The sequence below is a fragment of the Bipolaris sorokiniana genome (assembly GCF_000338995.1).
Source record: "Bipolaris sorokiniana ND90Pr unplaced genomic scaffold COCSAscaffold_10, whole genome shotgun sequence".
In the NCBI taxonomy this organism is placed as follows: domain Eukaryota; kingdom Fungi; phylum Ascomycota; class Dothideomycetes; order Pleosporales; family Pleosporaceae; genus Bipolaris; species Bipolaris sorokiniana.
The window spans coordinates 1,199,634-1,227,408 of record NW_006911904.1 but is presented as its reverse complement, the minus strand read 5'-3'; the positions used below and the strand labels follow the sequence as shown (position 1 = coordinate 1,227,408).

The following is a 27,775-nucleotide window of genomic DNA, read 5'->3' as shown; positions in this document are numbered from 1 at the left end:
CGATTTGGTAGTTGCAGCGATCACCCGAGACTCTTAAACCGACCTGCAATATGCCAGGAATATTCCTTCCCTCGGGGAAATGATAATGCAGAAGGGGCCGCCCGGGTTTCATTCTATAGAGCAGAAAGTAGTCGCGGAGCAGAATATGAACATCTTGCTGGTTGAGAACTCCTCTACATCTTCGAGGCTCTTTTCGTATACACGATGGATATGAACAAGCCTTTATTTCCAGCTCCGCCTGGCTATGTTGTCGATCTTTCCAATCCCCAGAGGACAGGTGAGGCTGCGAATCTATGGGTGGGAGCAGTTGGAATGATTCTTTCTACCTTATTCATGGCTGTTCGTATCTATACAAAGACAAGATTTGCAAAATGCTTGTCTGCAGATGATGGTGAGTTATTTTGTGACCTATTCGAGCTGTCTGTAGGTGGTGTAATAGTGGTCGAAAGTGACTAACAGATTGTGCAGTGGCTTTGATTGTGGCTTGGGTAAGTCTGTCTATGGATTATGATCGCCAAAGCGCCTAAATCATGTGTTAATCAACGCATTGACAGATCCTCTCAGTCACAATCCAAATGATTATACTCGGTATGTTTTCAAGATTATGTTGACGTTTGAGTGGGCTAACAGTCATCTAGTTCAATATAGGGGAGGAACACTGGGTGTTCACATTTGGGAACTGAGCGGGAACCGCGTCAATTTTAGTCTGAATGTGAGTGTTTGCAAGCCAGCAAAATACCTCCTTTAAGCTGAACTTCATGTAGCTGGTCAACGTTGCTAGCATCCTCTACTGCCCCTTTCTGGCGAGCGCAAAGCTGTCTCTTCTGTTGCTATACCTTCGATTATCGCCCCTGCGCTGGTTTCGAATCTGTGTGTATGGCGGAATTTTCATAGTCGTCGGATACAGCATTGCCCTCCTCTTTCCGCTTATCTTCGCCTGTACACCCTTTAAGAGAAATTGGGACATTACGATCACAGAGGGGAGTTGTATCAATCGCACACCACTCTACATGGCAACTGCTGTGTTGAACATGGTGACAGACATTTTACTGCTCATCTTACCCATACCTATGGTTGTTAAGCTACAGGTTCCAAGGGCGCAGAAAGCGGGCTTGTTGTGCATTTTCGGAGTCGGATCGCTGTAAGTGATTTTAGCACTTACTCAAGGAGATGACAGACTGACACGGAACAGGACTTGTATCACCAGCGGAGTGCGTCTCGCCCTCTTGTTCCCATTGCTCAGCACCATTGACCAGACATGGGCCATTGTCATGCCCGGAATATGGATGTGAGTAGGCTCTGAACTTGACCTTGTGTTTTGGAATCCAAGCTGACAATTGAGACTAGTCTCATAGAAGCCAACCTCATCATCATAACTGGCTGTCTACCGGCAATGCGTCTGTTTTTACGCCATGTCGCACCACGTGTGATTGGAGAATCGTCATTCAACAGCCGTAAGCAAACTCGAGGATATACAACCGACTCACACGGTGCCCATTCAGAGCTTCAAACGATAGGCTCAAAACATATGAATAGGGCGTACAATCAGATGGAAGATGATAGTGTCAGTGTTGGCAGTGATGAAAGAGCGGCTGCAGGATGGCAGGGTGATGGATCGTCTGAGCGCAGTATCGTTGTTTCGCCTGCAGGTATCACGAAAACCCAGAGTTTCGCAGTCAACAGCGAGATCTGTAACGATGGTGGCAGCAAGCAGGGGCGTACTAGTGCTTGTGGTATACACGCGCTCTAAACTTATTGCTAATTCTAGGTGTACAAAACATAGACCGTTATAATGGCAAAGTGTTGATCACGCCAAAAAGTCCACCTTTGGTGCAGGTGAGATGAAGGGTAGATTGTTGATTTGAATTGTCTTCGAGACAAGCTCGGATTCGCGCAAGTTTCCCAATGTATATGTGTAGTTGAGGGATCAAAAGGCCGAGAGGTGACAGCAAATGCGAGCGACCTATTTCATCTAGTAGGTGAATTTCATGCCACCGTTGGCGCATATGACGCTGCCTGTTGTCCATCCAGCATCAGGCAAGCAAAGCATGCCAATAACACCAGCGACCTCCTCACTGTAGCCCGGTCTGCCTCCAGCACCTTGGGAAGCTTCATAGATTCGTTCTGGGTCGATACCCTTTCGTGGTGCCGCCAACGGGGTGGTTTCGATGAAGGGCTTGTTCAATGCGATGAAAGATTCATCGTTACTCCAGTACATGTCTGTGGCGACTGGGCCAGGATTAACGGCGTTGACGGTGCATCGCTCGGACAATTCACGAGCCCAAGTTCGCGTCATGCTTTCTAGGGCTGCTTTTGTTCCACCATAGATTGACTGGCCCTTGTATCCTAGCGAAGAACTGACAGACGACAAGTTGACGATGCGGCCTGATCGGTCATTTGGCAGGTAGGGGACGGCGGCTTGCACAAGGAGCAGTGGGCCTCGCACGTTGACGTTGAACTGTCTGGCAAAGTCTTCGCAGTCGACGTTTTCGACGTAGTTGTTGCCGGCGACGCCAGCATTGTTGATGATGATGTCGAGCTGGAACTTGCCCGTCTTGGGGTGTTGGAAGTTGTTCTTGGTGACTTCTACGAGGTGCTTCGGGCCGTTTTCTGAGCCCATGCTCGCCTGTATGGTGATGGCCTTGACACCATACTCGGACTGCAGCTCGGAAGCAAGGTCTTGAGCAACTTGGGCAGACGAGTCGGAGGTATAGTTTATGACGACATTGCAGCCCTTGGAAGCGAGGTTGCGGGCGACTTCGACGCCAATTCCTAGGGGGACTAAGAAATGAAAGAGCTCAAGGAGGAGCAGTACGTACCTCTTGATGCTCCTGTTACGATAGCGTTTCTTCCTTCGAGGATGCGCTGGCCGGAAGTGCCAAGGTTAGTGGAGGCAGTTCGCGTGTGTGCTGGTCTCTCGGCCATGTTGCTGATTGCAGAAGTGCTGGGCCTAGTAGGCTGCGTGGTTGTGCGTCGCAATGGTCGCGTTGGTGTGATGCGGACTATTTATGGCGGGGTTTTATAGGTGATGCGGGGTCGTGGAGACGGCTCAATAGACCAAGTGCTCGGTGGTTCCGCCGCATCATTGTCCAGCTTCTGCTCGGCCACTGTCCGACCATCACGAGAAAGACCGGAGGGCATTAAGTAGTGTAGGGTATATGTAGAGCTTGTCGCGGTGTTGTTCCGCGTGGTCCCGGGGAAAAAAAGTCGACCTGTGTGGTTGGGGATGATCGCCAGGGTCTGAGCTACTAGAGGCCCAGGAGGGCTGCTGGGGCGAGGGGCAGCAGGCAATGGCGTGCGAGCTGATTCATGCCAGCGAATTGATGACAGCAGGAGATGTGCGATCCCACAGCACATAGCCAGAGACTGCCTACTATCTGGACTAAGCATGCACAACCAAAGCAGCACGCATTATTTTTTCTGCCACTCCAAGCGACTATCAAAGTGCCCGAGTAGCACCGAACTGAGTTGATTCAGTATGGCGTGCAACAGCATCGACGACGCTAACACTCGGAGTTTTGCATGTATAGTACCGATGTCGGATGGAGCATCGTGCTGTGGGGGCCATGATTCGCTGTAGAGGGCCAAAAAAGATGCGCTTGACCGCGAGTTGCAGCAGCGGTGTTGTTGCATAGTCCGGCCAAGGGCGCGGTGTTGGTTGAGGCCCAGATAGTGTATGGCGATGCACTCATCCCCGAAGGCGGTGAGGGGCATCGGCGCGCCATGAGCGGTAACCCCGCGGTGCCAGCATACGCCAGCAAAAACCATAAAGCACACCATCTGCTGCTCTTTCTTCTCCTGTCATCCTTTCCTCCCTCCCCTCTTCATCCCCTCCATCCTCTCAATTCACTTCACCCCCCTTCTTCCTTTCCATCGTCCCTTTTCCTCCCACATCATCGTCCATCCCGGACACGCACATCACAATGGTAAACTCATCAGTACTTGGTTTCCCCCGCATGGGTGCGGACCGTGAACTTAAGAAGGCCAACGAGGCTTACTGGGCTGACAAGCTCTCCCGCGATGACCTGCTCAAGGAGGGCAAGCGCCTGAGGTTGGAGCACTGGAAGATCCAGAAGGACGCTGGCGTCGAGATCATCCCCAGCAACGACTTTGCTTTCTACGACCACCTTCTCGACCACATCCAGCTCTTCAACGTAAGTCTCTCTTGCCCCGCACCTGACTGTTGCTTTTTTCGCTAACAACCCCAGGTTATCCCAGAACGTTACTCCAAGCACGGATTGCACAAGCTTGATGAGTACTTCGCCATGGGCCGTGGCCACCAGAAGGATGGCGTCGATGTTCCCACTCTGGTAGGTGAACCACCTCTTAGTCAAGAAGCTTTTGCTAACATGCTTGCAGGAAATGGTCAAGTGGTTCGACTCCAACTACCACTATGTCAAGCCTACCCTCCAGGACAACCAGACTTTCAAGCTTGCTGAGAACCCCAAGCCTGTGGTTGAGTTCCTCGAGGCCAAGGAGGCTGGCATCATCACTCGCCCCGTCCTCATCGGTCCCGTCTCCTTCCTCGCCCTCGGCAAGGCCGACCGTGGCCAGTCTGTCGACCCCATCTCCCTCCTCGAGAAGCTGCTGCCCGTATACGTTGAGCTCCTCAAGAAGCTGAAGGAGGCTGGTGCCGAGTACGTCCAGATCGACGAGCCTGTCCTCGTCTACGATCTGCCTCAGAAGGTCAAGGATGCTTTCAAGCCTGCCTATGAGAAGCTTGTTGGCGCCGACCTGCCCAAGGCTGTCATTGCCACCTACTTTGGTGACGTTGTCCACAACTTCGACGTCTTCCCCAGCCTCCAGGGAGCTGCTGCCATCCACGTCGACCTTGTCAGGAACCCTGAGCAGCTCGAGAGCGTCATCAGCAAGCTTGGCCCCAACCAGGTTCTCTCTGCCGGTGTCGTTGACGGCCGCAACATCTGGAAGACCAACTTCAAGAACGCCATTGAGCTTGTCGAGACTGCTGTCCAGAAGCTTGGCAAGGACCGTGTCATTGTCGCCACCTCCAGCTCGCTTCTCCACACTCCCCACTCTCTCGACAGCGAGAAGAAGCTGCCTGAGGAGGTCAAGGACTGGTTCTCCTTTGCCGTCCAAAAGGTGTCCGAGGTTGTCGTCATTGCCAAGGCTGTCAACGACGGCCCCGCTTCTGTTCGTGAGGCTCTTGAGGCCAACGCCAAGTCGATGCAGTCTCGCGCCTCATCTGAGCGCACCAACAACAAGGCTGTCAAGGACCGCCAGGCTAGCGTCACCCCCGAGCAGCACGAGCGCAAGTCTGCCTTCCCTGAGCGATATGCCCAGCAGAAGACCCACCTCAAGCTCCCTCTTTTCCCTACGACCACCATCGGCTCCTTCCCCCAGACCAAGGAGATCCGTATCCAGCGTAACAAGTTTACCAAGGGTGAGATCACCGCTGCCGAGTACGAGAAGTTCATTGAGAAGGAGATTGAGGAGACTATCAAGATCCAGGATGAGCTCGACCTTGATGTCTACGTCCACGGTGAGCCCGAGCGCAACGACATGGTGCAGTACTTTGGTGAGCGCCTCGACGGTTATGTCTTCACCACCAAGGGCTGGGTCCAGTCTTACGGATCCCGCTGCGTCCGACCTCCGATCATCGTTGGTGACATCTCTCGCCCTGCTCCCATGACTGTCAAGGAGTCCAAGTACGCCGCCTCGGTGTCCAAGAAGCCCATGAAGGGCATGCTTACTGGACCTATTACCTGCCTGCGATGGTCCTTCCCCCGTGACGATGTCCATCAGTCTGTGCAAGCTCAACAGCTTGCTCTCGCTCTCCGCGACGAGGTTCTCGACCTCGAGGCTGCTGGCATCTACGTCATCCAAGTCGACGAGCCCGCCCTCCGTGAAGGACTTCCTCTCCGTGCTGGCACTGAGCGCGAGAAGTACCTCTCATGGGCCGTCGACTCTTTCAAGCTTGCCTGTGCTGCTGTCCAGGACTCTACCCAGATCCACTCGCACTTCTGCTACTCCGAGTTCCAAGACTTCTTCCACGCCATTGCTGCGCTCGACGCTGATGTTCTGTCTATTGAGAACAGCAAGAGCGACGCCAAGCTCCTCAAGGTGTTTGAGGACAAGGCGTACCCACGCCACATTGGCCCCGGTGTGTACGACATCCACACGCCTCGTGTGCCCTCTGAGCAGGAGATCAAGGACCGCCTGTCTGAGATGCTCACATACCTCAAGCCCGAGCAGCTGTGGGTCAACCCCGACTGCGGTCTCAAGACCCGGCAGTGGAAGGAGACCAAGGCCGCGCTGATCAACATGGTTAACGCTGCCAAGTTCTACCGCGAGAAGCACGCGGCTTAAATTTCTTCTGCCATTTGGCAATCCCTTTGCGGCCGTGTTTCATCAACGCGGCCGCGTCGAGTAGCATATCAACTTGCTCTCGTGTAATGTGTGTGTAATGAGTTTTATGATACCCAAAAGTTCAACCTGCATCATGGGTCGTTGAGCGGTGCAAAAGAAAAGCAGATTGTGTGTATGGACAGGACGGACATGGACGTCCAGCACAACTAGCTCTGGCGTTTATTTTATTGGGAATGTTTGCGACACGGGTCGCAGGGTCGATTGACCTGGACAGATAGATGTGTGTATGTAGTATAGCCAGTGAAGAATGAGACGATACATGTCTCCTGGCACAAGCCGAATATGAAAAATATACAGGCGGATGCATCAATCATTGTCACGTCTTCTCTATGTGTTGGTGCCTGATGGTGATTTACTTTTTGCTGCGTGGCTTGAGCAAGAGGGATGAATGAATGGTGAGGCCAAGGAGCTGTTGTTGCTATTACCTAGACAGCAGGAGTGTACTATAGCATTTCGGCAGCCGAGTGGACAAACGCCTGGCGGTGGCGGAATGGGCGCGTCTAAGAGCTGGGATGTCCTTGGATGGACGAGGACCGCTGATGCTATGGTATTTCAGAGTATGCCAAGATCCTGTCTACGTGACCTGCATAGATGGAGCAAAAATAAAAGTTGCAAAAACAAAAACATACGACAGCGGGGATTCGCTAGTGGTCACCCACCTAACTACTAATCCGCCGGTAAACTGCTTGTATAGGGCAGATCGGACGGGATGCCTAATTCTCAGTTTCCTCTGGTCGTATGTACCATAGTAGTAAAAACAAGCATTACATATTCGTAATAGATTGGGTTACGCGGACTTTGGATTTTCAATCTCGAAGAGGGATCACGTGGTGTTATCGATAGAGCAGCTTGGCATTTTCACGGATGGAACATAGCTACTTTTTGCACTGGCTGGAGAGGCTTCAATGAAAAACAAAACAAATAATATTTAAGTTTTGTTTCACTCGTAGCCACAGACACTTAAGAGCAAGGGCATAGAGGTTGTTTTTCGCAGTCATATATGAGAGAAATGGGCGCAAGCTATGACCGGGGTTCGGCCAGCCTCCTCAATGGTTGGCGCGTACCTCCAACATCCATGACATGTCCAGATACCCATGGCCCATAGCACACCCGCGCAGTTTCTGTGGCCAGTCTGGGTCTCGGCAACTTGTTACTGTCGCCAGTCGTGTCCTTGAAGAGGGTCTCCCGTGCGGCTTGTTCCGTCCTCACATGCATGTATGTAAGCCAGCACGACGGTTGCCCTGCGCAACCAGCCCCGACCATGTTTACCAACCTAACCCAAGCCGCCCAGCCACCGTCGCCCTCAGGATGCCGCGCACTGATGATTGGGCAGATAAACGGCCGCTGTCACGGAAGATGACGCGCTTTGGCTACTTGGTCCACTGTCAGCGCACGGCGGGCGCAGGCGGGCGGGCCAGGAGGGCTGGGCCTATGTTGATAGACCCTCGCGGAAGCCAGCCACCTCGATGGCCCCGTGCATGAACTGCTGCTCCTCTGAACCCACCCTCGATTTCCAGCCGCCATCGTCGCTATCCACTGTGCCCTGCTCTCGTACCGGTAGCCACAGTCTGCTTCATGGGACGTTCGTCTCGCCTCTCGAGGTGAATGTACTATGGTTCGCAAGACACGGGTACGCTGCGTGCTCGTGCTGCTCCACGAGGCCCTGCTTCTCGCTCCTGCCGCTGCTGCTGCCACTACCGCCGCCGCCCACATGCCCTACAACCCGACTCGCGTCCTCCAGACCAACGATAGCCTCTACGTCTTCCGTCCCTCGCCCCAGTCATCGACTCAGTTCCAGCTCAGCAGCATTGACCTGTCCGCCACGCTCACGGCTTCCAACCTTCCCTACGATAACCTCTACTCAACTCTGCCCTTCCTCGATGACACCACGTTGAGGCCTTTTACACCGCTCCTTGATAGTGGTGGAAGCCTGATCGTATACACCGGCGACTGCACTCTAGGTGCCAACGGAGCTCAGCTATGGACTTATACACCAAATGCTGCGGACCCCAGTGGGAAGGGTACTTGGAAACAAGAGAATGTGTCGGTTACAGATAGCTCGCATGCTGACAGCATGGGCCCAAACTTTCTCAGCGCTGGAATGGCTTTTTCATCCATCGTACCAGGGGACGCCCAAACTACAGGGGCATACTTTTTCGGTGGCATGTGTCCCAATGCAAGCGACTCAACAGGGTCATGGCAATCTGCAGCCAGCTACTCCAACTCGGTAGTCACGCTCGAGCCTTCGGTCCCAAGCACCCAGTCTCTCAACTACCAACTAGACATCTCCTCGAGTCGCGGACCCCCGGTGCCAGAAGCCGGCTTCACCATTACCAGCTTGTCCCCGACATTCTCGGATCGTAAAGATGGCACGCAGATCCAGCAGCAGAACTTTCTGCTCATTGGAGGGCATACCAGTGGCGCTTTCCTCAACATGTCGCAGATTGCTCTCTTTTCCCTTCCAGAGCAAGGCTGGACATTTATCCCTGTCCAGCAGCCTGATGGTTCATCTGCAGTCGAACCTCGATCTGGTCATACTGCCGTACTCAGTGCGGATGGTCAAAGCATCATCGTCATCGGTGGCTGGGTTGGAGATACCAATACACCAGCCGAGCCCCAATTGGTAGTCCTTAGCCTTGCAGATGGTTATGGGGGTGATGGAGATTGGCAATGGACGGTACCATCTACCAGTGGTGCCGGACTGCCAACTGGCTCTGGTCTGTATGGTCATGGTGTTGCCATGTTGCCTGGAAGTGTTCTGATGGTCACCGGGGGGTATACTATTCCCTCATCTGGTGGCCAGCGACGAAGAGACTCAACAAGTGTCAACGCTCAGACGTTCTTCCTCAATACTACCTCGAATACCTGGATCGCCGACTATACACCTCCCGTCAAGACACCTGCATCTTCGTCTGCAGATAATGGATTCTTATCAACAACTGGACAAAAGGCAGGCTTGGGTGTTGGTATAGCCATCGGTCTCGTTGCCATATGCGGAGTTGTCGCCCTGTACATGTGCTACAGGAAACGGTCAAAGAACCACCGACACATTCGAGAAAAACAACTTCAGGACCTGTCATATACTACTCACAGGTACAACATGGAGGATTATGCGCCAGGGTGCGATGAACGTGGGGGTCGACCTGACGCATCTGATTATGTCGTTGATCAGAACGGCTCTTACTACTTTCCCCAAGGAGCTCAGGGCGGCCAGGGCTGGAAGGCAACAAGTGGAGGTGAAGTTGAACGAACTGGCTTGCTTGTTGAGATTCCGAGTCCGACGCGCGGATTGCGACGTAGTATGGGTGGGAGACCTGTGTACGGTGTCAACAAGCCTCGCGGTCCAAGTGGTATCCACCCAATTGATGAACTCGAGGAGGAAACGGACGAAGAGCAAGCTCAAGATAGTTCGCCCCTGTCAAAGCCTCCCGAGATGGCTGAACTGCGACCGAAATTTGGAGTTGCAGTTCTCGACAATGCCCCAGTCTTGGATTCATCCGTGTCTGGCCAAAAGCATGGCAATATGCAAAGAGATATGCGATACGCTGCATCTGTACCGAATACTCAGGAATCTCCTAGTCACGGCAAAAGCAACTCTCTTGGACGGCTTCAATTGAACTCGGCTGGCAGAATTTCCCCGGACAAATCAAACTCCGAGCGCACGAGCTCAAACCTTAGTGAGCGGAGTATCATGTCCTGGACCTCTGCAAATGAGAGTGCTCTTGAAAGTGTATTAATGCGCTCTGGAAACACGCCGAACAATACTGCCGGCTCCTCAAGGTCAACAAATCCGAGCCCTACCAGCGACAAGGCCAGAAGGAGAAGGGAAATTGGCCGACATTCTCCTGATGAACCCCGGACACGCTCGTTCAATAGTGAGCAGAGTCATGGCCAGCCAGACTCGGAATCTTTCCGGGCCGTTCAGTCGTCGTTTGTGCATCTGCAAGCTGAGGGTGAAGCACTGCTTGGTGGTAACCCAGAGCGGTCGAGGCCAGATACTGGTTCTTCTAAATCAGATGCGTGCCACGATACAGATCACAGCAACAGTCGAACGGGGACTGCTACCCCAGCTACATCTTTTGTCTTGGACCTGTCAGGTGTACCCAGGTCAACGTCCAAAGTGCGAAGGACGAACTGGCTAGGCAGTGTCCGCAAAGTGTTGACAAGATCAGTCTCGGGCGCTGAACGCACAAGGTCGATGATTGCTCCTGCCACGTACCAGGAACCCTATAGAGATGACCCAACTTCGCCTACCGAGTCACACCAAACGGATATGCGGAAATCGTTCCCAGCCGCTACTGCACCGCCCCAGCGTGCAGCTTCAGATGCAAGCTTTTGGCGTAATAGGAGAGGGAAAAAGGACTGGCTGGACGATGAACAAGATCCAGCATGGCGCCGCACTGCTGGGGATGACTGGGGTACGCCCGAAGACATTGCCATGGCTGAGCGTGAACGCCAACGCCAGGAATGGAGAGAAAGGGGCAACTTGCTGGTGAACCTTGACGGCGATGATCGAATCCCTACACCACGCTCGCCCATTCTTTCAGATCATCTCGGTATTCCTGTTGGTGAAGACAGGCCGTGTACTCCCGCTAGCGAGGCTGATTGGGACGTTGAAGCAGCAGTCGAGCGACGAGTGGTTCAAGTCATGTTCACGGTGCCCAAATCCAAACTGCGTGTTGTCAACGCCGATATAGACGGTAGCAGCATCTTGTCAGTCCCTCAAGATAGCGACAGTCAGGCGAATGAGTCATCGAAGAGCGGAGTCTCACCCAGTCGTGTCAAAGATATCGCTGGACGGTTTGAGCAAATGAACAACAGCAGCAACAACAGTCCTAGGATATCGCCCAAACCATCGCCCAGACCATCTCCGTCCAATTCGATCAAGTCGATGAAGATTCGGCAAAAGGCCAGTGAAGCATCTTTGGCAAGGCAGCAAAGCCCGAGAAACGCGGCCAAGGCTAGTGGTCTTAGCCCGCTCAGCAATGGAGACAATTAGTCGCTTGCTTCTCGCCTATCTTTCGTCTTCTTCTTTTCTTCTTCTTGACATGTTTTAGCTGGTCTCTTTATGCAAACTTCTACGATTTTTTTCTGACGCACTTTGTATTCTTTCGGTAACACGACCAGACGTTAGGGTTCAGCGTAAGGTGTTTTTGGCGGGGAACATTGGCGTATTTACAACGGGATCTCGACCACCTCGGTCCATCGTATGAGGGGTATCCCGGATATCGCACCTTGCGAGAAGGATGTGAATGATGACTGATGTTGATGATTGAACAGTTGGATCAATTGACTTGTCAATGGATTGATGGGTTGATGTACGGGTCATCATGAACAAGGAAGCTTTTTAGAGCATATTTTCCTTGTCTAGGGTATTCATATAGAAGGATGCCCTGCATGCTATGTGCGTATATGTGCGGAAATAGATTCCATGGATTTTATTTAATACGTACGTGTGCATCTCTCTACGTGTATATATTGACTCGTTTTAATGCACTCATCCCGGCATTCAAGGCGACACATCCCCGCCATTTACTCGGCAAGGGTACCGTACGCGTATGACGTACAGAGCAAGAAGACCATTACCCCTCCACGCTTTGACCTCCGCAACCAGCAGCAATGGCTGAAATGGCTTCGCGCATAGCTTCGCTCAGGTCTCTGCTGCCCGATCTCGAGTCTACGCTGCACTCATTTACTTCGTCGCCCGCCAAGTTTCGTGTTGTGCGTACAGTAAACGACACACCGACGCAGCCACAAACCCTCTACATCCTCGACTCTTCCTTCAACCCGCCGTCCCTTGCACATTTCACTCTCGCATCTTCGGCTCTAAAAAAATCGGCACCACTAGAGCAAAGCCCTTACAGACTGCTACTGCTCTTTAGCACACACAATGCAGACAAGGCGCCCAGTCCTGCAAGCTTTGTGCAGCGCATCGCCTTGATGACGGCGTTCGCTGAAGACTTGTCGCAGAGCCTCAAGAAGGGAACATGCTCTTCGAATGCTGATGTTACCAATATATCAATAGATATTGGTCTTACCAAAGAGCCCTACTACAGTGACAAGTCAGCAGCCATCGCCCAAGCTACGCCACTCTTCTATGCTTCTAATCCGAGGCATGTACATCTTGTCGGCTATGACACCCTAATCCGCTTCTGCAACCCAAAGTACTATCCTAAGCACGACCCGCCGCTCTCAGCCCTTGAGTCCTTTTTTGCTGCTGGTCACAAGCTGCGCGTGACCCAACGACCAGCCGATGCGAACGACGAGTCGTCGCGTGAGTTTGGCTCAACTCAGGAGCAAGCCAAGTACCTGCAAGACCTAAAAGATGGAAAGCAAGAAGAAGCCGGCTTCCAATCCGCATGGAGCAACAACATAGAAATGGTCGAGGCTGAGGAAGGTGTTGGGATCAGCTCAACGCGAGTGAGGGATGCTGCCAAGCAAGGCAGATGGGATATTGTGTCAGAGCTGTGCACTGAGAGCGTGGCGGCTTGGATCAAAGATCAGAAGTTATACAGTGAGGATGCAAGTGGCAAGAAGATGATGAGCTGAATACTCAATCACCGCGGCATCTCCGATACTTTTCAGCATGCAATACATGTTGCTCATTTGTAAGAGTGCCTCTTCCTCTGAGTTTCGGTACATTTCGGTTGTTTGATCATCGTAATTGCTGTTGCTTCTATTGTGTCGTTGCCCCCCCCCCCCCAGCTTTCCTCGTCCAAAACATGGGCAGGCACTCCACGTGGAAGAGGGCCCTACCTGTCAACAAACAGCAAACCTCTTTGCCCTATCCATCTGCTCACCCTCTCACTTCCACACCATGGCTTCCAAGCTGTGTTGCATAACAGAAGAGGACGAACGATCGAACTCACCCGAGCTGCCCAACGTCCGCCTCAGCCAACTTGCACCCGCAAAACAGTGTCTTTTACCCGAACAGACCAGCTCACCAAACTCACAGTTTACGAGCGCCCGTTCTGGTGATTTCTACAAGCTCAGAGAAATCTTTCAGCATGCCCACCACTCCGATGAAGATCGTGATACACCCCTGCAGGCAGGTCCTGCGCGTTTCAGTCGCCCTTCAGTCCACAGCATACGCTCACTTCGCAAAGTGAAAAGCATGCGTTCTGTGATCAAGAAGAAGTTTTCCAAAGACTTTAATAAAAAGGCGCCCTCTACTCCAACACATCACTCTGATGCGAACGAAGGCACTCCTAAATCCACACCCGACACTGTGATCAAGCTTCAGAAAAGGGGTCCAAAGCAACAGCTCCAGATTACCAAACTAGAGTTACACAATAATCTTCTTAGCAACAAAAAAGCCCACGAAGGAGGCTACGACTCGGATGCCCAAGTGTTGGACGACGTTGCCAGAAATGCCGGCAAAAGATCACCTAATAAAAGACCTAGTATTCACAGCGTCGACTGGATTGCCTCACCTGGAAGGTAATTTGAAGATAATCGTTCGTTTGTTCGATACTCACATTTCTCAGAAAAACGACCCCAGAGTCATACACAAAAGGCTGCGCTAGTGGCGATCCTGAGCGCGACCTTCGCCCATATGATATCGCGGACCCGCAGACAGTCTCACTATCCAATACATTCAACCTAGTGTCCAAAGCGCCTATCCTAGTATCAGACACGTTTGATGAGAGAAGACGCAGGCTAAAGCGCTCGTACTCGGCAGAGTCGATGAGCTTGCCAAAGCCCCCGCCAATCTCTCCATTACGATTACCAGGTCTTTCGAACAACGATACAACTGGCAAACCCTGGTCGGAAGTCATGACTAAGAGTCTTCGGTCATCACGCTTTCCCGTTCTTCCACGTGAGGGCAGTCCTATAATGTTCGGTACCGACTTGCATGTCTGCCGAAACCCAAAGCACAACCAGGCACATCATCGACGCCGGAACAGTGATTCCTCAGTAGCCCCTAACTGCACATATGATATGCTCACATCTTCCGTGGCTCGCGTAGTGGAGATTCGCGTTCAACAGCCAACCTCAACAGCCACCCCTAGACCGTCCATGTCAATTCAAGGCACTCTGCGTGAGATATCTTCTTCTGCTACAGTTGTTCGTCTCGAGAAGTCTCAGTGTGAAGAAGCAGATAATGATTCCCACCATTCGGTTCATCTGCAAAGCATGCGTATCTCTCACCATCTACGCTCAGGATCATTGCTCTCGTGGGACAAACTTGCAGGCGCTTCGGAGGTACCTGGATCGCCTTACGACTTGCATGAACATACCTCTGCCGATTCAAACTACTTTTCAGAACAAAGTCAGCAGCTGCCTCGCCATCGTCGGCAGACATCGAGCTCTGGGATAGCAAGCTACAAGATTCCGGGTGGCTGGGGAAATGTCGTCCCTAACGATGCAAACATTCGGCCTGATTTTGCGTCTTCTATATACTCAAGTAGACCACAGAGCCCGCCTGGCAGCTTTGGCGGATCTATGATCAACCTTTCCCGGACTGATACTGAAAATCGGCCCTTCAGTATCTCCACCTCAGATCTGCACAGGGCTAGATGTTCGTCATCCTTCCCAACGGATAACGAAGAAATGCCAAGGCCAAGACAGCGGCATGGTCTCACGAACATGAAGGTTTCACAGAGCTATAGAGCGGAAACTCCACCATATACTCCACCAAGAGCACCTTTGGCACGTAACAACAGTGTTGCTGATACCAAGGTTTCCAAGTTTCGGGAAGAGTTCAGTCCACCTGCTGCCAAAAAGAAGCTCACACATTCATCCTCGATAATGAGATTCTTGAAACCCAAGAGACTCAGCTTGCGGAGTCAAAGCGAGGTAAGTAATTCTCCTGAGCAACCGATTGCCGGCGTGGACGGTCCTTTTGATACACTAGACGTACCTGCGGATCGAGAACGCCGACAATCGCAATCCCTGGTGAGTTTGCGTGCAGAACAGCAAGCTCTCGGCAAGAACAAGGGCGCCAACCAAGTTTGGGATCGTGCATTACAAGCTCATCAAGAAGAGAAGGCATCCCTGTTTCTCCCCAAGAACAAGGATCTTGCTGTACAGTCTAGTCCTTTCAGGGAACGCAGTGGGAGTGTTTCCACAAGACGAATCAGCGTTGACGACGGAGATGTTTCCATAAGAGCTGAGGAATCAAACAGGCGTCTGTCCACACTGAATACTCTTACATCAGGTGGTGATAATGATGAGGACAGACCATCAACTTCGATCTTTCGACGTCGCGCCCTGGCAAGTGGAGACGATTCCGAGGTAGGAAAAGAAGTGGTGGATGCCTACAACCGACAAGGCGATGATGTAGAAGTTGTTGGTGCATGGGGTCGCTATCCTTCTCACACACGCGAGGACCGAACCGGATCTGCTGGTAAAGTAGATGATGTCCAGCCCCGCGACTTTGCACTCGAAGCAGCGATAAAGTCTACAGCTCCAAATGATGAAGAGGACTTGGCCGATCCAACGCAGCGAAGACCCTCGACTCCGCTCCTGCCGGGCGAAAAGAAAAAGAAGAAGAAACTCGGCAGCATGCGCATGGCAAGAAGTAGCTCCATGACGTTTGGCAGGGCACTCATGAAGAACTATAGTAAGATGTTCAAGAGTCAGAGCACGGAGTTCAGGAGGCATGGTCGCGGCCATCGCAGCTCGATTGCGTCTGGTGGTGTTCTCGAACATCCTGAACTTGAGCTGTTTCCTGAGGTGTGGGCAGGCAGCTTAGTTGAAGAAAACAACAGTGGTGCACGAGGCGATCGTGAGGAGTTCGTTACCCCAAACCAGAGACCAATGAACACCGCCAAGGGCAAGGACAAACTAGTCGTTGATGATACCATGGCAACGCTCCGTCCACGCCACAACTCATCTGCACCCAACCTCAGTGAGCTTTCGCTCCGAGGCGGTGACGCCAACTACGATCACTTCCATGACCTTGCTCGCGGCTGGTCAGTCTACTATAAGAACTGCGTCGACGAATACCCCCGCCCAAGCACCGGTGCAAACACCACAACAGCAGATTTTGGCGCACTCGCTCGTCTGTCTTTCGACAGCAGACATATGTCTCTCCACTCTTCCATAATGCGCAGCCATATTGGAAGGCAGTCGCGCAACCCTAGTCCCGTGAGCCACGTGAGCTGTAACATGAGGGGCGGCGATGACGCTGCGAGCGAGAAGAAGAGTATGGTTAGCGTGCGACGTAGCACTATGGATCTTATTTCGAAGTTCAAGCACCAGGAGGTGGCGGAGCATGAGAAGATGCTGAGGCTTCGCTTGGGAGAGAGTGGTGAGGGGATGGGGGATGAGGATGCGGCTTGAGGGTGTGGAGTCAGAGTGTAACTTGTAATGTTTAATATTCGCTTGGGGAAGTAGCAGAGAAGATAGTTATAACTTGTATGAAATAATTATCGTAATTGTAATTGTATCAGTTGATACACATACTTTGTGGTGTAATCACTGTGCGATATCGAAAACAACAGCCAAGTGCGAGGAGTGAGATGTTTCCAACAGCAGCACCCAACATCATCAAACCGCAGCACGAAAATCGCTTGGATTTAACACATCTCCCATTCGCCCCCCGATATCCCAAACTCCACAAGGAATCTTGCCTCTCCAATCCCAATCCACCTTATCCCAAACCCTCCCCCAACTATGGTTTGCCATCATTTATTCAATTCCCCCCCCCCCCGACTCACCGACACAGTCAAATCCCCCTTCGCCATAAAAATACACTGAGCTCCACACACACAACAAAATAACCATATTCCTTTTCGAAAATCATCAAATTGACAACAAAGTTCCATCTCAAGCCCCGTTTTTGATTGTGGAGGGAGTTGGCTTTCGTATTCAGGATGCCAAGCGAGGAGAAGCAAAGTCAGAGCGCGAGGGGGATTCCCTCGGTTGCAGAGATGAATGCGAGGTTTGAGGCGAGAATGAGGAGGTATATGGGGGAGGGGACGAGGGATGGGAGTGTAGAAAATGAAGGAGGGGAAGGAGAAAATGTCGGGGTGTGTGTGAAGAGGAAGAGGAGTGAGAGTGTAGGAGATGGAGAGGGAATGAAGGGTGAAGAGGATGTTGATTGTGTTGGTCAAGAAGATGAAAAGGAAAAGAAGATGGAAGCAAAGGGAAAGGGAAAGGGAAAGGCAGAAGCGAAAAAAGAAGCTCGACCCCGGAAACTCATTGTGAAGTTGAGATTTGCGCACTTTCCCGTGGTGAAGAACGATGAATCTTCATCATCACCATCATCTTCATCTTCTTCATCTTCTTCACATCAACCCAACCAATCCAACCAACCCGGCCCGTCCAGCAAACCCATCCAACCAAGCCAATCCAACCACGCCCAAACAACAACGAGCAAAGCTCCTGCTCCCGCTCCCGCTCCAAAATCCCTTTCTAAAAAATCAACAAAACAATCATCCCGCAAGCAAGCCACCCTCCCTCCCCCATCAAACCCCTCTTCAACCACCACCATGGCACCTCCACCCCCCAAACAAAAACCCCTCCCCCTCCCCCACCTCCGCATAACAAACGAACCCCCCATCCCCTGGACGCCCATCCCTCTCCCGTGTCCCCTCCTCCCAGACGACCACGAAGGCGCAAAAGCAGCGTGGAAGCGAATTTTCCCTAACGAAAAGGAGTTTGGCAAGTATGGTGGGAAGTCGACGGGATGGATGGAGAAGATGACATGGAAGAAAGAGGGGTGGATGGCGAGGGAGGAGGGGGATGTGTATGTGGAGAGGTTTTTGGGGATGGTGCCTGGGAGGCAGGGAGTTAGGGGGGATGAGGGGAGGGTGAGGGGAGGGTGAGGAGGGGGTAGGGGTGGAGAAGGGTGGAGAAGGTATGGGGTTGGATGGTTCATTTTCAAATACTACATACTACTTGAGGGAGATGATGGATTTGGTGGGGGACTGTGGGTGTTGGGAACTTTTGGTTTCTTTGGTATCGACAGAGGTAGCTGGTTTAGCGAAGCTTGAGGGGTCTTGGGTGTGGTCTGTTTCATCGCAGTGGATGGATTCTTCTTCGTGGACTACATCGTTGGTGTGGGTAGATTGCTTTGCGTTTTTAGGTTTGCGTGCGTACCAGAAGAAACTGGGGAGTTAGCATAATCACAAATAGGTGTCGGTGAAGACTTACACATCAGCGTAGTAATGGCGGTCCTTTCTCTTTGCTTCCTGCCTGCAATCGGCTAGGAAAACTTCTACCTCTTCTCTAGACCACTTGAGTATTCGTGTGAATAGACCGAGAGAACTGCTGGGCAGCCAGTCCATCAGGTCTTCATATACAAAGTGTCCCAGCAACTTGAACCTCGCGCCCTTTGCCCACTTGCCTACTGGCCATTTGTACATCTTAACATGGATATCTGTGAACCCCGCATCACGCAGCTGGGGTGTGAAATGACGAGGGCCTGTACCATCAAGACCAATCTTCTGCGCAGCCTCGATGAAATACTCGGACCAGCGTATCAGCGGCGAATCTTGTGCAGTCACATTGGTATCCATGCACCGGATGGGAAAGGCAATGTCTTGACACTCGAGGTAGCCATCAGGGTTGAGGTTATCATAGGCTTGTTCGAAGAAACGAGGCCAGTTCTTGATCGCTGCTACCAAGGCGCGCGAGTGAATGTAATCGAATTTATCGTGGAAGATCCATTCTTTTTCGCAATCATCAATTAGGAATTCACAGTTAGGTGGGACCTGTTCGGGCTGGATTGGACTTAGATCTGTGCCTAGGACACGAGCGGATGGGTGCTCGTCTGCGAACTCAATAGCCCATATGCCAGTTCCACATCCTACATCCAAAACACTTTGAACATTCTCTGAAATAGGGGCTCGATACAGCTTTCCGTCGAGTGTAAGGCGAAAGGCGTGGTGTTGGAGATCGAGTCTATCCGCCTCGGTCTAGCAGAACTGGTGTAAGCAACTAGTCCATCTGAGTGACAGCAATGCGGGGCGAACCTCGTCATTTGGCACTGGGTACATGCCCTCTGCGTAAGCATGGTACCGCCTGCCATTTTCATAGCGGAAGCTGAATACAGACGACGTGGCAGACATTGTGTAGGATGATTGAGTGTCTCCAAAGGCAGAGTCGCGTTCGTCGCTTTGCTCGTTCTGCCATGGCACCTATTTGTCAGACAAGGCATCTTAGGATTAAGACGCTGAACGGGACCCACGTCGATTTCGAGCGACGGTTCGGAGCTGCTAGCCTCTTCAGCTGTAGGATCGCTATTGGCATGTGGAGTCGCTTCCTGCGCATCATTTGACGGCGACATTATGGTTATCGGTGGGGAAGCAGCAAGACACACCGGCCGATTGCTGGTTTTAAGCTCTCTGGTGGCATGATTTGAATGCCTCTCAAAAGGCCAGTTCTCCGATGACGGGTCGGTAAAGGATGAGAACTGTGTTCTCTAGTTGGGATTTTTCAGGCGCCCCATCCAATTCTACCGGTTGTTCGTACAATCCAGCGGAGTTTCCCACACCTCTGTATCTATTAGGAATAGTCATTTTGATCACTTGCAGATGCCTTCGGGGTTGGTGGAGTATTTTGGCGTATTGAGATGATAACAAAATTCGAGTCGGATGTGGTTTGCCTTTGCAGTAGAACCGTCCATGGTGGGGCGTAGTGTTAATTGTTGGGTTTGTTATGGTTGTTACTTTCAAAGGGTTCTTGAATTGGTACTCTCTGCACTAGGTGTTCCTGTAGAATGAGACACACAGGCTTGAGGGCTGAAAATAGTTTGGGAGACAGGATGATGGGCGTACGTGAGGTTACAACTACCTGCGGCTGTGATTTGCAGATGACCCCACTGGCCCTCGGTGGCTGCTGTCAGTAATAGCTGAGGCAGAACATTTACGCGAGACGGCCACGCGTGAACTGTTGACCAGTCAGAGTATAGATAGCTATGTAAGAAGCTGTCTTCACAGCTATAGTTCGAGGAAAGTAGACGACTGGGACCCTGCGCCAAGACTACAAACCCTTACTATACTCAGCCCACAGTGACACATCATCTGCTTTACTTAATCCGTCGTCTCCAAAACTTTCTATCGAGATTTGCTACCTCCGCAGCGACTGCATACTTAATCACTTCTCTGTCATATTTATCCCTTACCTAGAAATCACTGCCTCAATAACCAGCACGAACTGGCACACTTTGCTTTCCCCCATCGCACGACCAGAGAGAGCTGCGCCCTACTCAACGAAATACGTGGGTCGCCACGATTCGCTGCTTCTACAACCAACATCAGCTGTTCTTAGTCAAACAAGTACCGACGGTAGTCCACTTCAAACAAGATGCATTCACTCTTCACTTAGTTCACGCACGAAGCAAACAGGCACATTCGATAATGGGGTCGTTACATGAAATTACAATTATGACTACTTGCAGTCAAGGAACTGCAGTCCCCTTAGTAGGGACGACACACATAAAGGATTAGTATGGGAGAAAGGTCATTAGGGGACGGATGTCATCCATCAGTTGCTTCAACCGCGGAAGCTACGAGCCACAACGGGCTCTGACCTGGTCGTAGGAGCATTGGCTGCACGAACGGGTCCCACACCGGGCAATGGCCTGAAAGCCGGAACATCAGGCCAGTTTCCTAGGCCGGCAGGATCACCACCGAGTCGGATCCATTTGGCGTGCGAAGGGATGTCTCCCGCAAGGACAAACATACGATACCAGCCGAGTGGTGCAATATATGGTCCCTTGGGCGCCTTGACGGAGCAAGCGTTTCCTGAGCATGTAACTTGAGGGAAGAGGATACGTGCACCCATGGAGCTACCGTGCGTACTGGACTCGGCTCCCATAAGCGACACCTTGATGGGTCCACCTGCGCTAGATGTGACAGTGAAAGAGTAGTCGGCCTCCCAGTTCCAGTCATTCTGAGGAAGATCAAAGGTTGGCTGCGGGATTCCAGAGAGGAGGTATGGGGGAAGGAAGACCTCCAATCGATGCTCCTGGGGGTTCACGTTGTCCTGCGGGTCTGAGCCAGACACAAGAACTCTTCCGTCGTCCATTACTACAGCCTCGGAGTGGTACATGCGCGCAATGGTGGTGTTGGCCATGACGCTCATGCGTTGGTGCTTGGGCTTCCTGGAGTCGTACAAGACAGCGTTCAGGTTAGGGCTTTCAGCGAGACCAAAACCAGCTTCACCAATCTCGGCTCCGTTCAGGATCAAGAAAGTGCCATCTGGGAGAGACGCCATGCAGGACATGACACGACGGGATGGCATACGCTCAATTGTCCACTTGGGTTGGGCAACATCTGGTGCCATGCTGACGCAGTTGTCAAGTCCATAGCGCGGGTTCTTTGCTGCGCCACCGCAGATGAGAACCTCAAGAGGATCGGTGTAAGGGTAGTGCTGAGGAAGGAGAACCTGAGTACCCTCGTATGGGTAGGTTCGGCCTCCTGTAGGGTCGGTGACAGCAGCCGGAACCTTTGGCAGAATGGTCTTGGTGTCGAGAGTGACCTCGTCCAGGATGCGGGCTTCATTGTAGTACTGGATGAAGATACCACCGGATGGAAGTACGACAAGGAAGGGGTACAGGTTGTATGGGTCAGTGTCTTGCAAGTACTGTGCGTGCTTGACTGCTCCAGCCTTGGGTAGGATCTCCATGTTCGGCACGGGGGGACCGTTAGAGCCGTCCTGGCCACCGACGATAAGCATTGAACCATTAGCCATAAGGAGACCGGTAGGATACCAGCGACCTTGTTGCAGCTTCACGGTGTTCACATCCTCCTGCCAGTTGTTGGTACCGTTGACGCCAAGCGTGCCGTCTGGCGTGTACATGCGCACACCGAACAAGGAATCAGTTGACCAGCCACCAATGTTGATCTGGCGACCAGCACGGTCAGGTAGAGTCAAACCAGCAGCGCAAAAGATGTCGGTCTTAATACCGGTCAACTCACGGAAGGCGTGGAAGATGTCACCTCCAATCGAAGGGTCGAGCTCGTAAGCACCGGTTGAGTTGGGCTCTCCAGTTCCGTACTTCTCGAGGAGAGAAATTTTGCCATTGACTGCGGGCTGCGAGATCAATGGAATAATTGGACCACCGACCAAGAACTCATAACGTCCAGCCGCGTTGCCTTTGGGGTAGTTCCACACATACAGTGGATCAGCCCCCTCCCACTTGTAATAGGACAGACGGTTACCCTGGCCGCAGATTGCCTCAGGTGCACCGGGGCATGACATGTTACATTCTGACTCAGGGGCGGGCTTGGAACCGGCTTTCTCGATGCCATCCAGATCACCGCAGAAGCACTCCTGGCCATACTCCAATCCAGCATACATGAAGCCGAATTCTTGACACTTGTTAAGACACCATTCTGGTGAATTGCCAGTCTCGTTGACAGACTTCCACGGGAAAACTTGGCCACCGATATCAGTGATGCAGCCTTGGTACTTCCAGCCACCCACAGTCTGTATGGGCTTTGGTTGCTGATAAATCTTGAGGGGATCCTGGCTGGAATAGATGCTCATCCTGTTGGGACCTCCACATGTCTCGGCTTGATTTCCGGCACATTTGGTATTGCACTCGGACTCGGACTGAGCCAGTGCGCCTCCCATCCTGACCTGTTGAAGTTAGTATCTGAGTACGAATGAAGGGCGTTGGTAATGCTCACAAAGTTATCACAGAAACACTGGTAGCTATACTCCATGGCAGCGATCTCAAAACCGGCCTGGGCACATTTCCTGGTGCATGATGCAACTGTCATCTGCTGGTCATCGGGTTGTTGGTTGTTGAGAATACGGAATCCAGGTCCATCAACGTAGCAACCCTTGTATTCGAAGCCTTGAGGAAGACCGCTAGCAGCTGGTGGGGCGCTGGACGTGCTGGCTTGAGCAGTAGTCGTAGGTGTGGTGGTAGTAGCGGGAGCTTCAGTACTGGAAGCGGCAGCACTGGAATCGGCAGCACTGGAAACGGCCGGACTGGAAACTGGAGCACTGGAAACAGCAGAGGATGAGGTGCTGACTTCATTGCCTGTGTAGAACCTCCACAAGGTCAATCGGTCAGGACCTCCGCATATTTCTGTTTGGTTCCCGTTACAGGCCATGTTGCATCCCGTGTTACCGTCGGGAGCCGGTCGGCCTTGATTCCGCAATTGGTTGTCGCAGAAGCATTCTCCGGCATACTCGGTACCAGCATAGGTGAAGAATGCTGTTCGGCATGCATCTCTGCATTTCTGGTTCGTCATGCCACCAGTTACTCCAAAGGGTGCCGACAGCGACCTTGCTTGGACGGAGTCGGTATAGCAACCTTCAGCGTGCCATCCGACTTTGGGTTCCTGTGCGCTGACTGTAGATGCTACAGACAGTGCCAGGAGCAGGCTGTGGGATAGCCTGAGAGCATGAGGGGGCGCCATGTGAGGCGAGAAACGATGGCAGAACCGAAGGACAGAGGAAGACAGTACCGAGAAAAGTCTCGACAGGCAGGAATGATCGCCCGGTCGATGAGCCCTGTGAAATCTAGATGGCACCCCAACCGATATCTATATATGTTTCTCATAATGGCAGACAGCGACGAGATCGGGACATTGGCCAATGCTACGCCTAATCCGGTCACTTCGACACAACGAAAACCTAGTCAGTCAGCTTCGGTAGTTTAGCTAGGCGACGGGTGAGTTGCATGGCTGTGGCGGCGAGGGCGAGCAGGAAGCAACTAGAAAAAAACTGGACCGATTCAATAGTCATGGTCCCCGTATTACGGCTGAAAAGCGGAATAGGAAGAGGCCGAGTGTCGCTATCTCGTTGCTACTCGCTTAGGGCGTGCGTCCCGCAGCTTGGTTCTCGCCGGATGGGTATCGTGCCTTATCCCGGCCAATCAAGCACAGAGCTAAGCCAGGGATTCAATTTATCTATTCACAAAGTTTCCTGTTTCGACGTGGATGGGTACGCACTGGAGGAGTACTCCAGGCTGAGGGCTTGTGGTAGCATGCCTGAACAAATGGCCGCAGGCGAATGACTGCGGTGTGGTCCCATGGGGCCCATGTGAGGATCCAGGTCGCGCCATGACAGCGCACACGTCCGGCGTCCGAGGCCTGAGGCCGAGTTGGGTTCGCGGCATATAGTGTGGTGTTGACGGAAGAGTAGTTACGAGGGTGCAAACGTGGGCTAAGTTTAGCACCGCTGGTCTCTGGGACTCAGCTAGCGTCACCAACCCGGCAGCCCACAGCGTTGGGTGCAACACCAAATCCGTCGTCGTCATCAATGAATTTGGCACTTGAGCACACTCGATTTGGAGCGGTTTGGCCGATGCACACCAGCGGGTCGATAGATATGGAATCGTGTCAGCATTGGGCAAAACAGGCAGCAGATGTTTCCCCCTTGCAAAGCTCACGGCAAGGCCCTGTCGCTCATGCGAGCCGCCCCGCAAGGCATTCTTGGTAAGATAATATTATACTGGCGCTAAACAAAAGCCCAGTGTGGAAACAGACAGCAAAAAGTGGCCTTACTAGCGCGCAAAGACATGGCTCCTCGTGGAGATGGCCAAGAGAGGCCGTCTGGTGGTAGTAGGCTTGTGGCTGGGTAGGTAAAGGCATGTGACCCGGGGCTAAGGCAGCTGGGAGTATACCTCGCTCAGCCCTGTCCAACGTCGCCGCCACTTTACTCGTCCAGCAGCTGAGTTGGCGGGAGCCAACGCGTGCATGCCAGTCACGCATCCTACGCGGCTCTTTTCATCGCCAAACTACGCAAGAATAGGATTAGGGAACCCTGGCTGCCTTCACATGCATGCTCAAAGCCTGTGGGCCACTATCTTTTCAACTTTGCTTCTGTCCACGGCCCTAGATTGATTCACCGGAGTACACCAAGTCGTCGGTTGGAAAGCCGTTTGTTCCATGATAGTTCGAGTCATGCTTTTCACACACCGTTTTGTGTACCACCTTCGGACCCAAGAGAGTATTAGCGCTTCGCACACCTACTTCCGACCTTTATCGAGGCCGTCGACTGCCCTGCATAAACCCAGCCGCCAAGCAGCGGCGACGCCAAAAAGGAGCACTCTTGGCCTTTCGCAACCAATGGCATCTCTTTAGCGTCGCCCCTTTTACGAATTATCTCTGCACAATCTCCTGGCTTCTTGACTTATCACACGAGTATCTTGCCTATACGCATTGGGCGCCAAGACCAGCCTTGCACAGTGACAGTGCTGTATCCAGGATCCAGGCAACTAGCTACCATACTGAACATTTCAAATCCTCCATTGCCCAACGATTAGACGCAGTCTTCCATTACCAAAAGTCTTTGGAAATTCAAATCCTGCGGCAACATACTCGGCCGAGTACCATTTTCAACCAAAATGGTTACCCAGTCGAGTCATGAGCAAATGGAGCTCATGTATAAACGAGGATAATTTTTTCAGAGGCGCTGTCCACGTGCCGGACACATAAACCAGCACGCCCTGGTAACATTGCATCTCGCCAATCGTCCTGGGCGATTCAAAGCAAAGACTAGTTTGCCGTGAGTACTCACTGCTATCAAAATTGAAGCGAGGCCCACCGGCAAGTAACGCCATTGGAGGCCTGATGAGGGCCGGACTAGCTGAACAACATGGCGGCGGGCGTTCTAACTACACCCATTGGGGCCGTCCCGTCGGGTGGGTGTTGTTGACAGCTCTGCAAGGCCTTTTATGGTCACGTTCATAGTGCCAAGGTAGCATGTTCATTGCCTCAGCGTTATCGCTTCATTTTGGACCTTTGTATCCTTAACTACTGTGTACATGGTGAATAAGCGGGCCCTTGAACCCTGTGTAGATAACCCGTTTGCCCTGCATACGCTTACTATGTACTACATCCATGAGGATGAGTACATGTCCCATCTGGTATGCGTATCACCTGGCACCTATTCCTTTCAGCCTTCCAGCACCCACCGCCCACTCCAGGCGCTTTGACAGTAACCGGCGATGTAGACACAGGGTAAGCGAAGCGTAGAGATCGTAGTTACGTATATACCTCAACAAAACCTCGATAGCCGTGGTGTCAGGGAGCGCGATGGCTTCAGCAAAGTTCACTGTACGACGCGAGTTAGGCCCAGCCCGGCTAGCCACTGCGGGGTAGACCGGTGGGGACGGCACCCACGATAGTAGAAGAGTGCCTGGCAGGTCTAATCGCCATCAAGTCTCAACATCTGCGCCACAGCCAGCAGCCTCTAAATTAGGCTTTTGATTCTGACAGCCACTCATGACTCAAACCTTACCGCCTGTTCGGGCGTGCATATTCGACGTGGACGGCACCCTTATCAACTCAGAGGACATCTATACCACCATTTACAACCACATACTGCGCGAATGCGGAAGGCCCGAATACCCCTGGGCCATTAAAGCCACGCAGCAGAGCAGAGGCTCACGTGTAAGGGTCCCCCCACAATCAAAAGCAATCTTCAGCTCCTCATGTTTGTATGCAGGGCACCAATCGTCTTCTCGCTTGGGCGCAGGTACCACTTTCCCCAGCGGAGTGGGCGTCAAAAGAGAAAGCACATACACATTTGTTCAAGAACAGCGAGACGCTCGCCGGCATCGATGATCTCCTTGGTACGCTGAAATTCCAGACCACGCCACCTATACTGCTGTCGCTAGCTAGCTCCGCAGGGCGTGAGAAGTTTGCGCTGAAGACATCACATCTCCCATGCATTGGGCGAGCATTCCAAGACTCGGCGTTGCAAGTGTTCGGCGACGACCCAGAAATGTCGGATAGCAAGAAGAAGCCTGAGCCTGATATATTCCTTCTTGCTCTTAAGCGGCTGAATGCTGCCAACACGGCGCGTGAAAAGCGCCCGCTTGAGCCCCGCGAATGTCTAGTCTTTGAAGACTCGATCGCGGGGGTCGAAGCCGCACGGCGGGCTGGCATGCGTGTGGTGTGGGTGCCACATCCGGGCTTAGCACGGGTCTGCAAGGGACGCGAGATGGATGTCTTGATGGGGAGAACAGAGGAGGATCGTCAGGTACCCGACTATGCAACTCCTGTTCAGGGCGAAGCGAGAGGTCCTGTGGTTGGTGAAGATGGACGCCTGATGTCAGAGGATGGACTGGTGGAGATGAGGCACAGTCTAGAGAATTTTCCCTATCGAGCATACGGGATCAATGTTGTCGAATGACAGTGGATCGACATGATAGCTTTGCTGCCCGAAATGACAAGAAAAAAACAAATATAGAAGTGGTTGGTGTTTATGAGATACTGTGTAGGGAAAGGTTCGACTTGACTCGGTTAGTTTCTCGTATCGAGCCGCAGCTGTCTTTCTTGACAGATAGCGAGCGACTCGAACATCTGCACATCCCGTGTGACAAGACGCTAAGCTCGGTAGACACAGACAAAAAAATCAGTATTACTAGAAGCGAGATGCTCGGCAAGCCGTAATTGAGCCCAACAAATGACATTCAACAGAACAATTGAAACGACTCTGCGTACTATCTCAGCCACGAGATTTACACAAG

The 27,775-nt window shown here is 52.3% G+C and overlaps 10 protein-coding genes across 10 annotated transcripts; 7 read left to right on the top strand and 3 right to left on the bottom strand.

Moving 5' to 3' along the window:
• Positions 1 to 204: 204 nt before the first annotated feature.
• Positions 205 to 1,861, top strand: COCSADRAFT_343047 (uncharacterized protein; the record flags this gene model as incomplete). Its single annotated transcript, XM_007703800.1, has 7 exons — positions 205 to 391; positions 469 to 488; positions 555 to 588; positions 639 to 712; positions 765 to 1,141; positions 1,193 to 1,288; positions 1,348 to 1,861. 7 exons carry the CDS (start codon positions 205 to 207, stop codon positions 1,748 to 1,750), a joined length of 1,191 nt encoding a protein of 396 aa, XP_007701990.1. The 3' UTR covers positions 1,751 to 1,861.
• On the bottom strand, positions 1,862 to 3,086 carry COCSADRAFT_223231 (uncharacterized protein). Its single transcript, XM_007703799.1, has 2 exons — positions 2,820 to 3,086; positions 1,862 to 2,772 (listed from the first exon to the last, which is right to left on the bottom strand). The coding sequence occupies exons 1-2, from the start codon at positions 2,923 to 2,925 to the stop codon at positions 1,973 to 1,975; spliced, it is 906 nt and encodes a 301-aa protein (XP_007701989.1). The 5' UTR covers positions 2,926 to 3,086; the 3' UTR covers positions 1,862 to 1,972.
• A 717-nt stretch (positions 3,087 to 3,803) lies between these two features.
• COCSADRAFT_121581 (uncharacterized protein) lies at positions 3,804 to 6,711 on the top strand. The gene is made up of 3 exons (XM_007703798.1): positions 3,804 to 4,154; positions 4,209 to 4,310; positions 4,360 to 6,711. Exons 1-3 carry the CDS (start codon positions 3,924 to 3,926, stop codon positions 6,325 to 6,327), a joined length of 2,301 nt encoding a protein of 766 aa, XP_007701988.1. The 5' UTR covers positions 3,804 to 3,923; the 3' UTR covers positions 6,328 to 6,711.
• A 1,101-nt stretch (positions 6,712 to 7,812) lies between these two features.
• On the top strand, positions 7,813 to 11,868 carry COCSADRAFT_38543 (uncharacterized protein). The gene has a single exon (XM_007703451.1). The coding sequence runs from the start codon at positions 8,000 to 8,002 to the stop codon at positions 11,384 to 11,386; it is 3,387 nt and encodes a 1,128-aa protein (XP_007701641.1). The 5' UTR covers positions 7,813 to 7,999; the 3' UTR covers positions 11,387 to 11,868.
• On the top strand, positions 11,864 to 13,070 carry COCSADRAFT_223172 (uncharacterized protein). The gene has a single exon (XM_007703797.1). It carries the CDS (start codon positions 12,007 to 12,009, stop codon positions 12,934 to 12,936), a length of 930 nt encoding a protein of 309 aa, XP_007701987.1. The 5' UTR covers positions 11,864 to 12,006; the 3' UTR covers positions 12,937 to 13,070.
• A 110-nt stretch (positions 13,071 to 13,180) lies between these two features.
• Positions 13,181 to 16,733, top strand: COCSADRAFT_182913 (uncharacterized protein). Its single transcript, XM_007703796.1, has 2 exons — positions 13,181 to 13,827; positions 13,875 to 16,733. Exons 1-2 carry the CDS (start codon positions 13,205 to 13,207, stop codon positions 16,672 to 16,674), a joined length of 3,423 nt encoding a protein of 1,140 aa, XP_007701986.1. The 5' UTR covers positions 13,181 to 13,204; the 3' UTR covers positions 16,675 to 16,733.
• Positions 16,734 to 17,264: 531 nt separating this feature from the next.
• On the top strand, positions 17,265 to 18,161 carry COCSADRAFT_146673 (uncharacterized protein; the record flags this gene model as incomplete). The annotated part of the gene is made up of 2 exons (XM_007703795.1): positions 17,265 to 17,391; positions 17,425 to 18,161. The coding sequence occupies 2 exons, from the start codon at positions 17,265 to 17,267 to the stop codon at positions 18,159 to 18,161; spliced, it is 864 nt and encodes a 287-aa protein (XP_007701985.1).
• A 324-nt stretch (positions 18,162 to 18,485) lies between these two features.
• On the bottom strand, positions 18,486 to 19,406 carry COCSADRAFT_173101 (uncharacterized protein; the record flags this gene model as incomplete). The annotated part of the gene is made up of 2 exons (XM_007703794.1): positions 18,486 to 19,253; positions 19,311 to 19,406. The coding sequence occupies 2 exons, from the start codon at positions 19,404 to 19,406 to the stop codon at positions 18,486 to 18,488; spliced, it is 864 nt and encodes a 287-aa protein (XP_007701984.1).
• A 1,291-nt stretch (positions 19,407 to 20,697) lies between these two features.
• COCSADRAFT_38540 (uncharacterized protein) lies at positions 20,698 to 23,801 on the bottom strand. Its single transcript, XM_007703450.1, has 2 exons — positions 22,974 to 23,801; positions 20,698 to 22,923 (listed from the first exon to the last, which is right to left on the bottom strand). Exons 1-2 carry the CDS (start codon positions 23,712 to 23,714, stop codon positions 20,833 to 20,835), a joined length of 2,832 nt encoding a protein of 943 aa, XP_007701640.1. The 5' UTR covers positions 23,715 to 23,801; the 3' UTR covers positions 20,698 to 20,832.
• A 2,676-nt stretch (positions 23,802 to 26,477) lies between these two features.
• COCSADRAFT_146665 (uncharacterized protein) lies at positions 26,478 to 27,768 on the top strand. The gene is made up of 2 exons (XM_007703793.1): positions 26,478 to 26,693; positions 26,749 to 27,768. The coding sequence occupies exons 1-2, from the start codon at positions 26,526 to 26,528 to the stop codon at positions 27,436 to 27,438; spliced, it is 858 nt and encodes a 285-aa protein (XP_007701983.1). The 5' UTR covers positions 26,478 to 26,525; the 3' UTR covers positions 27,439 to 27,768.
• Positions 27,769 to 27,775: the final 7 nt, after the last annotated feature.